The sequence below is a fragment of the Agrilus planipennis genome, unplaced genomic scaffold (genome assembly GCF_000699045.2).
Source record: "Agrilus planipennis isolate EAB-ADULT unplaced genomic scaffold, Apla_2.0 scaffold265, whole genome shotgun sequence".
NCBI lineage: Eukaryota > Metazoa > Arthropoda > Insecta > Coleoptera > Buprestidae > Agrilus > Agrilus planipennis.
Genome location: NW_020438953.1, coordinates 382,457 through 396,159, shown reverse-complemented (window position 1 = coordinate 396,159; position 13,703 = coordinate 382,457). Strand labels below are relative to the sequence as shown.

The following is a 13,703-nucleotide window of genomic DNA, read 5'->3' as shown; positions in this document are numbered from 1 at the left end:
TGTAGTTTTCGTTAGATTCTGATTAGTTTATTATATGAAAATAATTATAAGGTTAGTTGTCCGCTATTTGCTGAATATATTAAGGGGAATATTAATAAACCCACCTGCCTTGGCCTTTTCTGTAAATGCATTTTTCAAGTTTTTCTTTATATTGCATCCTGTCGGTATAGAAGTAAAAATCTTTAAGTTTTTTTTATTATATTTCTTGAATACAAATTTTCAATTATCAGAATTATGTAATCGACCGAAAAAGTAGTATTTGAATTTGAAGACTGCTACGTTATCATTGTTGTGTTCATGATGATAGCTATTATCGACTTTTTATCTTTCGTTTTGTAGTTATCTGTCGGTTAGTTAATTGACTACAATAAGAGGACATTTTAGAAAAGATCTAAAGAAATTCAATTAAAAATAATTTTGAAGCATTTCTATGCAAATTTTAATTTAGATGTTTCTAGGTAGTCTATTTAAGTTAATCATAAAATGAAAATGTAGGTTGTTTCATACCCAACAAAGAGTAGTTAATATTTAATTAATCCATAATTAAATATCTTCCAAAAAAAAAAAGTGTAGGAGGCTGTTTGACATGGTATGTGAATATAAAAGCTCAAAGTTCAAATACATAGTACATTAATATAAAAGATAAAAATATTCATTAATTACTAAAATTTTTAAAAGTAGATGTAATACCAGACTGAAAATCATTGGTTATACGTAAATTGATGTAATGGTCTTAAACACCTGATTCAGCAAGCAAATATTAAAGCATTTAGTTACATACCTTTACCTGCAGTTCAAATGAAGCTACCAGGTTTTACTTGGTTCTAACATAAAAAATACATATTTTCTTTATAAATTCAAGTATTTATCAAACAACCAAACGAGATAATATATTAGGTATTTCATTCATCTACGCTTTATCTCTTATTGTAAAATGTACATTTGTTTTTCTTTTTTTTTTTAATATTTCTCTACACAAACTACAACCAGGTAGGTTTTTATAAAAGTAAGAACAGTCAATCGCTTCTAATAAATGTTGTATAATGTGCTGTATTAATACAACACAATTTACTAGTTTAGTAATTCTAGTATGTATAGCAATTTCCGGCTTTACAGCAAAAAAACTTGAATGAATGCATTTTTGTTGTCGTTGCGGCATAACCTTTACACTATTTATTAATGTTTTTCGAATAAAAAAAGAAATATGAAATTCTACAAATCGTTATGTATGGTGGTACGTTACATATAATCTGAATAAATAATATAGATATAGCCTCAACATTTATATTGTATCACTATATAATAATGAGAATTTGTGGAAATTACTTTAAAATAGCTGTAAAATTAAGTTTTCTACTCTTATTGAAATTAAATTTTTAACGTTTCGGTATAAAAAGTTGTGCTAATAAACGGGTATATGTTTGTACGTATATAGTGGTTTATCTAACACTTTTTTTAACACATCTGAGTGGATAATCGGAGTTCAAGGAAAATTACTGTTTTACAGTAAATTGAGACGTGCAGACATGCATGAATCCTGATAGGTGATATAAATAATCACTTTTTTTTTCACATACACCCATTTAATTCGTTCACTAAAAATAAAAATTAGACAAAAATCGCAAATGCTTTTACTTTAAATATTTCGCCATTTCATTATTCACCGGCATTAACGAACGATTGAAATTAAAGCCAAATCTCAATATTCAATAATCATTAAGTTGTGTTGCCGGTAAGAACAAGATTTATTTCTCTCGGGAAATACATATAATTTCTCCAACAACTTTTTTTTGTACTTACAATAAATGAAGAATTAGTCGAATGTAAAAGAAAGATCTGAGGTACAAAATACAAAACTGTTATAAAATGTCTTATTTAGAGTGGATTTTAAATGCAGGTAGTAAAACATTTTCCGAACATTGAAATTACACATTTCTTTGTCGATATTTTTTTTTGTCGGTTGAACAAAAATGTATAATTTGGTGAATGTGTGGAATATATTTTTTCAACCACGACTATTTTAAAAGAGCACCTGTTTCCCTGAAATTACACATTTCTTTGTCGATATTTTTTTTTGTCGGTTGAACAAAAATGCATAATTTGGTGAATGTGTGGAATATATTTTTTCAACCACGACTATTTTAAAAGAGCACCTGTTTCCCTGAAATATTTTTAATAAACCGTAACACTCCTATAAAAGCTTAAAATTGCATTTATTGAACTTATAAAGGACTTATATAATATTGTTATTGATCCGAATTCTTCTATACCATGTATTAAAGATATCGCCTTTTGACGTCTATGACTATGTAGTTGCGAATAACTAAAAAAGGTTTTCATTATATAAAATCACTTCTATATAGGGTTTATTTTCTACCTGAAGACCTTTTTTAATTATTCATGTAGCAACTTGACTTGACTTGAAACTTCGGGGATTTTGATCTTACAATTAGTTTTTCTCGGTCACTGCATTGCACCTGTACAAACTAAAAAAAGTATGATTTGTAACTTACCATCAAAAGTACACAGTGCAACAGACTGAAGCAACTCTTGAGGAATCCTGAAAGTAAAATACAAACATTTAAGTAAAGACAATTTAAATATGTACTACGTATATGCATTTTATTTTCAACAAGTCTATTGGTCATTTGAAATGTAAAAATTAATTCCAATGTTTTTGCGTTAAGTCTGATAATTGTAATTACATTATTCTTATCGGAATTAGAATTTGCAAAACACTATGTGGTTGTTAACAGATGTAGGTCAAACATGTACGCCAATTTTTAAATATTTCACCAAAACAATTTTTTTTATTAAAACTAATTTTCAAAATTAAACATAAAATTCATTTAACTAGGTATTTACTACTTTTGAAAATTAATGAACTTTTAAAAATAATGTACCTAGTACTACAAAATTAAAAATTAATCTTAGGACACTAATATTTCAAGATCAAATGTACCTGTGTTTTTATTTTGGTAGTTTTTGTTTAATTAAAAAAAACTGTCTAGTCTTTTCGTCTTTTAACCTTTGCCATTGACATAGGGCAAATTCGGAGATATTATTTTATATTTTGGTTTTATGCCTCACGTTGCGAAACAAATTACATGAAAAAACTGCAGACCGTTATATCTTTGGAATTCATTTTTGCACCCATGGTTAAGTTGTTGCAACATACGTATTTCGTAGATTGATAAGGTTTGTTAAAAAGTTAATCCGACATAAGCCAAAGGTTAGACCCCTCTTCGATAAGAAATAATTAATATGAATTCAATTTGAGAAAGAATCGTTACACTTGAAACATGAAATTCGGCATAAAAAAAAAATACTTCTTCTTAAGATATGCTTTATCTTTGTGATTTATAGAAGATAAGTTAGAGGATAAAGTATTCCAAAAAAAAAAAAGTGTCGACCATGTTTACTCGAAATTCCTCGAACGTCTTTTGAAAATGTATGACCAATAATAATTAAGCATTCAATGCTGTCATTTTGAATCATGTGCTTGTAGTGTAAATTACAAGCTGAATTAACGTCTTATGCCCAAGTTCTGCGTCTTAATATTTGCATTTAATTTGCAAAAATTAACTAATACAATATATACGGGGCGTTCCAGATTTAAACTCTTCAATATAACTTTTCTATTCAAAAGACGATTTCTGGCAGAGTCATTATTTAAACTCATGTAACATAATTTTTTTCGTTAAGAAATAAAAGTACCTATTAAATGATATAAGGAAGAATAGTTTCTATTAAAACAAAAAAAAAACGGCAGCTACCTATACATATACTGTATATTTTGTAGTGCCAAAAAACCGTAGATTTCCAAGAGGTAGGTGAGCTCTGTATCTTTGGTACAGTTACACATTGTGTGTGGTGGGGTGTTGGTATTAATGCAGCACATTTCTATACCAAAGCTCCCAGGCAAGGCTACATCTCCTGTGCGTATAGCAGCAGGCCTCGTGTAACAATCGGAGTGTAAATTTAACTCAAGGTCATTAGAATTTTAAGCATCGACGTGTCCAGTTCAATAATGTTTACTGTAATAACTGCTCTCGCCAACACCGCAGTGTTTCTGAGTTGTAGGTACATTTTGTAAAATGATTACCTACAGTATCCCCCCAAAAAACCGTCAACTTTTAACTGGTCTCAGGCAGTAAAAGAAAATCAAGTAAAATTCTATTCGACAAATTTGCCAATAGATGCATACATTTTTGTAACTTAATTACCTGTAGTTTGGATTAGCAGTAGTAACCATTAATGGAAAAAAAAAAATTCACTGATAATCTACCTAGCCATAACCCGATTCGATTGTGTAAAAATTATTCGATCGTGCCCTGTACCTATATAAAATCGCAATGACGATGACGCTCGCATTTATTAACTATCAAAAATGGCAAAATCGTTTTTCTATATATAAAATTGATTTATCTTCATTTTGAAAATAAATTAAAAAAAAAAACGAGCCACCGCTGTGTAACAGAAGTTAAGGTCATCCGTGTTATAGAAGTATATAATATAGATGTAGACGTATCGGTACGTGTGTCTATGTTAATTTGTGTTTGAATTGCTAAACAGCATATGTATATAGGTATATATAGTGGCTCGTTTAAACTCGACAGTTTTATTAATTAATTTATTAGATACTTGTCCTTCTCTATAATACAATTAAATGTAATGGTCAGCGGTTGTTGTGCATTAATGTTTTATCTATAGATGCGTTTTTTTTGGATTTTTTAGCTTGCTGCTACTGCGTGGATATTTGCTGAAATTTAATGCTTCAGTAGTGAAATGAATACTAAAAACTGCTGCATGTTAGGGTACATTTCTCTACTGAAGCACACAAAAAAGGTATTCGCTCTACGTAGTGCGTAGGTATCAGGTGCCTATTTGTTTGGGTATGTTTGAAATGTATTTTTAAAGGACGTAAACGAAATGTGCGATTTATTTTTCCCTTACCGAAAAACTTGTATAGGTACCTAATAAGACTGCAGTTCTAATAAGTAATAATTTGGGAAGATACCTAAGATACTAGGTAGTATATCAAAAAATTGTCGATTTTAATTCAAAAGAGCAACAAAATTGTATCTCTAATAACTTTGTTTGGATTTACATAATTACATATTACAAGCAAGTTGTTGGCGTTAATAAATGCAATATATTGTTGGATTTATCAGTAAAAATATCAAATTTCGAGTTATATTCGGTGGCATATATGAACTTTCTAGACATACTGTAGATATACCAACTGGCAAAATGCGCTGTGCAGGCCAGTTCATACACTATCTCTTCTTCGATTAAATTATGGTTAACGCGCGATCGCGATAGGCTTTCTGACGACCAATAGCGAATCCCTCTCGGTTGCTATGGGCCTAGAAAGCGAGTTGCAGCAAGCGGTCGGAGCTGTATACCTCCGTGGCGGTGCTGTGCTCTTGCTCCTTGCTGGTTAGCCTCATTGCCTCGCTGTTGTGCTTTAATGTACTCTGCACAACTCAGCAACGCACATGGCCATTTCGAGAGACCTCGTATTCTCGTAGTCCGTCCTCCAAAATATTTTATAATATAATTCATTAACCACCCCAAAAAAACATGAGCACAAATTAACTGTAGAGATACCTAGTTTGCAGTGTGATACCTATAAAACCACAGTTTGTTAGAATTTTTGTTTAACTTTGAAACATTTTTAACATAACTTCTAATAATTAATAAACGATGAATATGTATAATTTGCTGGAGGTGCTTGACGCCTAAAATCAATGATTTACTGCAACACCGTTTGTCAAATTCCATATTTTGAATTAATAGGGTAATTTTTATATTTTTTGCATATTTACATTTTGTCGACAGAGTATACAAAAGGCAAGCAATTTAATAAAAAGCTTTTACTGCTCGTATTGTAGACAAAAAAAAAATCATTTTCCAATATATAACAACTCCTGTTACCAAGTAATAATTTAATGTATTTCGTTACAGCCGGTAACGGAATGGTCTTCATCCCATGTAATTGAATGGATGGCTGCTCTAAATCTTTACCCTTACGCCGATGTTTTTCGCTGTAAAGACATAAAAGGTTCTGATCTTTATCATTTGGATAAAGAGAAGCTCATGGTGAGTGCACCTATCATCACGGAAGTGTGATGTGATCACATTACTGTTATGAGTGGTAATTGTCTTTTGTTTTTTTTAGAACATGGGCATAAAAGATGAATTTCATCAGAAGGCCATTTTGAGCTGCGTTAGTGAACTTTTAAAGCAACAAGAAGACAACATGACCAGCGAGCAGTTTAATAATTCTAGTGAGCAACAACTCTATTCCCACAATCTAACACAACATAGCTTCAGTACTTTGGAACGTTGTGAAAAATGCAACAAATATTTGCGTGGCCTTCTTCATCAGGGATTCATTTGTCAAGGTATTTATCATTAAAATATGAAAACTGCAGTTTTTCATTACTTAACAGACAGGAATTGCACCATGATTTTCTTTTTCTCGGCAAACATTAAATTGAAGTCTAATTAATTGTTTTAGATTGCGGCCTTGTTGCGCATCGAACTTGTGCAGCTAATGGTTTGCCAACGTGTTTACCTCCAGTAGAAGATAGGTCTTTAGGAATACAATTTAAATCTATTTTTGGGCAAGGACTTTGTACACTGTTTAATACTACCGAATCTTCAGCTCCAGATATAGTATGCTTTCCTAATACTTCTTATCATTTCCTTTTACTCACCAGTGATTCTCTTTTAGGTCGTGAAGTGTACGCAGCAACTAGAGACATTCGCCAAACAAAATAATACGTTAGAGCTATACAATATCTACTGTGCAACTCCACCGGCAGATCAAATGAACGACTTAGTGCAAAAATTAAATAACACACTTAACGTTGACTTTGCAGAATATAGTCCTGTTTGCATTACCGGAGTTCTAAAGAAATTTTTACGCGAATTGCCTGATCCTGTGATACCTGTCCAGTGGTATGACAGATTTTTGGAAGCATCCAGTAAGTTGTCTTTTAAATATATTTTATCATTTAATTTTTTTTTTTTTGACCGCAATTTTATAAACAAGAACNGAGATCGGGCTGAAACTATAGCTACAAGCTATCCAAGGATGGTACTATAGAATGTCACCTCAAGGTAGGCCTAGTGGCGTCATCTCTTGGTTAGGCCGGAAACTTATCAATCCACCCTCGTATATTCCTCATATTCACCAAAATATACATTTTCCTTTTTACAAAAAGAAAAATGCCGACAAAGAAATATGTAATTTTTAATCCAGGTGAAAATTTTGCCCCTGTGTGATTTAAAAAATTATCAACTACTCTATAGCTTTATTAATCGTAAGTTTTTTAGAGTGTGGTCTAGTGTAGTCCTCTACAGTACATGCATTGCTTAATAACTTAAATTATGGCAAGTAGTAGCACATACAATTAATTTATAAGTTATTTGAATAATACTGTTATCAGTTGCTTACACAGTAGTTACTGTGATTTAATTGTGTTACTTCTCAGTGTAGGTGTAAATTATGCTAATTTATTTATAAATTATAAAAATTTGTACTTGTTAGCGAAAATGTTGTAGTGTTGCTCTTTTTACATGGGAGAGATGTATCGTTCAAAATCACAACTGAATTAGGATGAATAAAAAAAATTGAACAATCTTGAAAAAATAAGCAGCTACTTTTCTATGTGCTATTAAAACAATATCGTTTTATCTAACTTATTTAAAATGTTTGTGCATGGAGTAATGTAGATTTACAGATTTGTTATTTTCGTTATTAGTATTAGCTTCTGAATTGTCATTCTCTTAATAAAAACTTAAATATGAAAATCTCCAAAAATTTTGTTTCTAATTAATAAATGAGAATGTGTAAGCCCTTAAAATACATGAGTGATAATCACTCAGGTCCTAAAGGAAAAAAAAAACTAATAAACTTGAGGTACCATCATTATCTAAGTTATTTTAGAAAGTACTTAAGAGGGGATCTTCTATAATTTTGTTCTGAAATTTTACCTGCAACAGCTTCTTAAGGTTAAAATTCACCCGTAGGTCACGTTTTTCTAGGTCATTAGTCCGTTAATCGAACACAAGTATACTAATATAATAATTCGGTTTAGGTAGCAGGAACTTAAAAACCTTTGACATTGTTAAAAAACATTGCAGACACCTACAAAATTACTAAAATAATGTATATGTACTTGTTTAAAAAGTTACTTACGTTTTCCCACATTTATATAATAAATAATGTATACATATACATAACATTAAAGCATCTGTCTGCTTAAATGGTTATTTGTATGCAAGTTTTATGTGTGTGTGTATGGGTTAATATTCGAAATGGTCGAACCGATTTCGATGAGAGTTCTATTTTCACATGTATGATATCGTATGCGTATGTGATAGCTAGTTCTTATATTTAATAAATAAATAATTTACTTATTGATTTAGTAATCCTAATCGTACAGGTTTGTCTGTTTGATGAGGATAAGAACGGTACCTATTTTGAGTGTATTACGTTTTTATTTGTCCAGTGTAATTATTCTACATAAACAGTTTTATTCTTTAGTCATCAGAAACAGTATACTTGTACGTTGCTTATGCATTACCATGCCAATTCATGATATAGTGTGATAGGTATTTTTTTTTTTTTATATATTTGTTAATGCAGTTGTGCAGTCAGATCTGTTAAAATACGTCTATGTAATCTAGTACAACAAAAATATAAAAATTCGCTTCTTAATTATTTAGTTTTTTAATTATGTATGCCTGCTTGCTTTAGAAGTATCAGTAAGTACCATTTCTTAGTTTTGAGCGTTTTGTCACATCGAGCAATTGTTTTTTTTTTTTTTTATAATTAGTAACCAAACCAATTAAACTAAAAATACTGAATTTAGATATTTAAAATTAAACGTGTGCAAATATTATTACAGCCANACAAATTAACTGTAGAGATACCTAGTTTGCAGTGTGATACCTATAAAACCACAGTTTGTTAGAATTTTTGTTTAACTTTGAAACATTTTTAACATAACTTCTAATAATTAATAAACGATGAATATGTATAATTTGCTGGAGGTGCTTGACGCCTAAAATCAATGATTTACTGCAACACCGTTTGTCAAATTCCATATTTTGAATTAATAGGGTAATTTTTATATTTTTTGCATATTTACATTTTGTCGACAGAGTATACAAAAGGCAAGCAATTTAATAAAAAGCTTTTACTGCTCGTATTGTAGACAAAAAAAAAATCATTTTCCAATATATAACAACTCCTGTTACCAAGTAATAATTTAATGTATTTCGTTACAGCCGGTAACGGAATGGTCTTCATCCCATGTAATTGAATGGATGGCTGCTCTAAATCTTTACCCTTACGCCGATGTTTTTCGCTGTAAAGACATAAAAGGTTCTGATCTTTATCATTTGGATAAAGAGAAGCTCATGGTGAGTGCACCTATCATCACGGAAGTGTGATGTGATCACATTACTGTTATGAGTGGTAATTGTCTTTTGTTTTTTTTAGAACATGGGCATAAAAGATGAATTTCATCAGAAGGCCATTTTGAGCTGCGTTAGTGAACTTTTAAAGCAACAAGAAGACAACATGACCAGCGAGCAGTTTAATAATTCTAGTGAGCAACAACTCTATTCCCACAATCTAACACAACATAGCTTCAGTACTTTGGAACGTTGTGAAAAATGCAACAAATATTTGCGTGGCCTTCTTCATCAGGGATTCATTTGTCAAGGTATTTATCATTAAAATATGAAAACTGCAGTTTTTCATTACTTAACAGACAGGAATTGCACCATGATTTTCTTTTTCTCGGCAAACATTAAATTGAAGTCTAATTAATTGTTTTAGATTGCGGCCTTGTTGCGCATCGAACTTGTGCAGCTAATGGTTTGCCAACGTGTTTACCTCCAGTAGAAGATAGGTCTTTAGGAATACAATTTAAATCTATTTTTGGGCAAGGACTTTGTACACTGTTTAATACTACCGAATCTTCAGCTCCAGATATAGTATGCTTTCCTAATACTTCTTATCATTTCCTTTTACTCACCAGTGATTCTCTTTTAGGTCGTGAAGTGTACGCAGCAACTAGAGACATTCGCCAAACAAAATAATACGTTAGAGCTATACAATATCTACTGTGCAACTCCACCGGCAGATCAAATGAACGACTTAGTGCAAAAATTAAATAACACACTTAACGTTGACTTTGCAGAATATAGTCCTGTTTGCATTACCGGAGTTCTAAAGAAATTTTTACGCGAATTGCCTGATCCTGTGATACCTGTCCAGTGGTATGACAGATTTTTGGAAGCATCCAGTAAGTTGTCTTTTAAATATATTTTATCATTTAATTTTTTTTTTTTTGACCGCAATTTTATAAACAAGAACGATATCATACAGTTCTTCATTTACTGATGACGGAGTCGGTGTGATGACCCTTTTTAAGGTCAATTTTAAACTTTAAATTGGATAATATTTAATTTGCTTACATTTGATTGCAACAATGTCTTGTAATTAATGGATACATTACGAAATTAATGCTACCTTTCTTGTTACAGAAGCAAGAAACGATGAACAATGTTCATCATTATTAAATCATTTAGCCCAAAATATTCCCGAGCATCACCGTACTACTCTTCATTTTCTTATGGCACACTTCTGTAGAATATGTCAAATGGAATACGCCCGAGGAAATAAAAATCCCCCCACTCAACTTATACAAGTTATGTGCCATATTCTTTTGCGACCGCCTTGGGAAAGAATAATGTAAGTTTGTGCTGGATTTTGCTGGTGAATTTGGTTTTCCTACCTTTTACTTTAATTTCAGTCAAGTAGTTTACAACACCCAAGCACACAATAGAATTGTAGAACTTCTTCTCTTATCATGTGATTGGAACGAGACTCTTCCTGAATTTGCTTCAGCTCCTGCAATACCTCCACGAAAAATATCGAAGGTGGGCTCGAGTTTATATTCAACGAGCATGGATAAAGATAAATCTATTAGTTCAAGTTTACACGATGCTGAATGGTATTGGGGAGATATAACACGAGAAGAAGTCAATGAAAAGTTAAACGATACCGTCGATGGTACGTTTTTGGTGAGAGATGCATCTAATAAGGGTGGGGAATACACATTAACGCTCAGAAAAGGTGGAGCTAATAAACTCATTAAAATATGCCATCGTAATGGGAAATACGGTTTTACCGAACCGTACCTGTTCAATTCAGTCATCGATCTAATAAACCATTATCGCCACGAATCCTTATCTCAGTATAACGCTTCCTTGGACATTAAACTCCTATATCCCGCCTCGAAATACAACCAAGAAGATGAAAGCGCTTATACTGAAAATATAGAGAAGTTAACAGCAAGTCTACTAGAAGTTAACAAAAGACTGAACGATAAAAATAAGCAGTTAGAAACATATACGGAGGATTTCAATAAGACGTGCAAAGAAGTGCTTAGCAAGAGACAAGCTCTTGATGCTCTTAGAGAGCTAGTCAAAGTATTTGTCGAGCAAACTAAGATGCAAGAGGCGTTTCAAAAGGAAGCTCAGCCGCATGAAGTTAAGAACCTTATCGATAACGCGGAAGTTCTTAAACAGAGATTGAAAGCTATGGAGGAAAGTTGTGAACAATTGGATGAAAATTTGCAACAGCGCGAAGCGTACAATCGATCTTTAGAACGAGAACTGACATCACTCAAACCTGTTATTCGTGATTTGATAAAGGAACGCGAAAAATATCAACGGTAAGTTCAAGTTAAACTTAGATGCCGCCTTTTCCACCTAAATATTAAGTGGTAGATGTTTGTCTAAATCATATTTTTCATTTTTCCAGGTGGCTTGTGCAACGAGGGGTTAAACAGAGTCGTATACTGCAGCTTTTAAACAGCGAAGAGGAAAGCGATGGAACAGACCTAATGGAAGAGTGTGATATAGAAAATCTACCACACAACGATGAAAGTACGTGGCTGTTATTGGATTGTTCTCGTTTAAAAGCGACGGAATTGTTGACGGGTAAACCGGACGGAACTTTTTTAATTCGTATTTCTTATACTCAGAAAAACCAGTACGCCCTTTCAATAACGTGCAATGGTACGGTTAACCATTGTATAATACAGAAAACTGTAAGAGGATTGGGATTTTCAGAACCGTACAACATATACAGTTCCTTGAAATCTTTAGTGTTACATTATGCTCAAAATTCGTTAGAAATTCATAACGATTCGTTAAATACTACTTTGAGGTATCCGATTAAAGTAGTCAGTAACTCCAATGATTCGAACAGAGCGTATAGTTAAATATAAGATTAAATTGTGATGGTAAATCTTAAGGACATGTTTTTTAAATTTTTTTATGTGATCACAGACTTTTATTTAATTGACTGAGAATTCATCAAGTGGCGTAATTATGTGGTTATACTTTTAAAACAATTTCATCTCATAAACACCATGCAACTGACTGTGATAGTGTAATGAACGAAGGTTTTCCGCCAATAGTGAAAAGTCTTTGTGTTAGTGACAAAAAGGAAACGAAAATGGAGTTACCCACAACTTGTACTACTACTATTACTACTACTTCTACTACTTCTATTATTACTACTACTACTGCTGCTGTTGCTGCTCCTACTTAATACAGAATACGATGCATTTTTTATATCTTTGTGTGTAACGTTAAAAAGCTGTTTTAGTGTTGTTAGCATATGAAAAATATACATGAAGAAAATGTCAGAAAATCGAAGTCACTGTTTCGTGATCCTTTTAAAAAAAGTTGCCTTTGATGTCCTTTCGGCTTATTTTCTCCTTAACTTCAAATAACAATGAAAGCGATGTTTTTAAAGTGTGTTTATAAAAATGTATTAGTAACTGGTAATCGTAAATAATTTGAATAAGGAAAACATAAACAAAATAATGGATTTATGATATTCTAATCACATACTGAAATAAGAAGAAGAAAAGGAGAAAGATGCTGACATTACTTTGCAAAGTAGATAAAAAATGTGCGTGTTACGCACAAGATGAGTGATTGAGTTGACACTTAATCGTCCTGTCACATCTGCTTGTGATGTAGACATTTCTGTGCAAAAGTAACCAAATTTGAGATGATTTTCGGATATATGTCTGTCTGTTATGGAAAGAAAGTGTGAGTTCTGGGTATTATATTTTAGTACTGATTGGAATTTTTTTCATTCAAAGTCTTGCGATGTAATGAAATGAAAGTTGAGAATATGATGAAGTAAGGTATCTTCCGTCGAACCTAATATATGCAGTTGTCACAAATTGGCTTTATTTATATATGAGTACAAATGTATTTTATAGAGTTTTTATTATAATATAATGATGAATTATAATAATATATTATTTGCAAGTACCTAAATTTGTTTGTGATAAAATTTGTGTACTTAGATGTCATCTTCACAATGAGGTGTACTTTTAATTATTAAAAAAGAAAATGTTATAAATATATTTCATTTTATGATTTTTTTAAGTCAAAAAACCCAGCGCTCGGTTGTAACTTAACGGACGTACTTTTTGTTTTTATGAAAGTACTGTGTTGTCTCAAAACGATTTTCTTGTAGATGTTTGTATTTGCTTCTATTTACAATGGCTATTTCGATTGAATGTTTAAAACATCCTACTAGTTATCAGTAAGTTTCAAATTGTGATAGTTTTATATATAATTGTAAC

The 13,703-nt window shown here is 31.6% G+C and overlaps 1 protein-coding gene across 1 annotated transcript in view; it reads left to right on the top strand.

Moving 5' to 3' along the window:
• The window catches only part of LOC108741822, a 23,229-nt gene extending 9,538 nt beyond the window's left edge, over positions 1–13,691 (top strand). Inside the window, exons 3-13 of the mRNA XM_025974888.1 lie at positions 5,971–6,105; positions 6,185–6,410; positions 6,527–6,684; positions 6,743–6,995; positions 9,296–9,441; positions 9,521–9,746; positions 9,863–10,020; positions 10,079–10,331; positions 10,573–10,780; positions 10,842–11,765; positions 11,855–13,691. Of these exons, the coding sequence (XP_025830673.1) occupies positions 5,971–6,105; positions 6,185–6,410; positions 6,527–6,684; positions 6,743–6,995; positions 9,296–9,441; positions 9,521–9,746; positions 9,863–10,020; positions 10,079–10,331; positions 10,573–10,780; positions 10,842–11,765; positions 11,855–12,317 (3,150 nt within the window). The 3' untranslated portion in view covers positions 12,318–13,691. The remainder of the gene's footprint in view (positions 1–5,970; positions 6,106–6,184; positions 6,411–6,526; positions 6,685–6,742; positions 6,996–9,295; positions 9,442–9,520; positions 9,747–9,862; positions 10,021–10,078; positions 10,332–10,572; positions 10,781–10,841; positions 11,766–11,854) is intronic.
• The last annotated feature ends 12 nt before the right edge of the window (positions 13,692–13,703 follow it).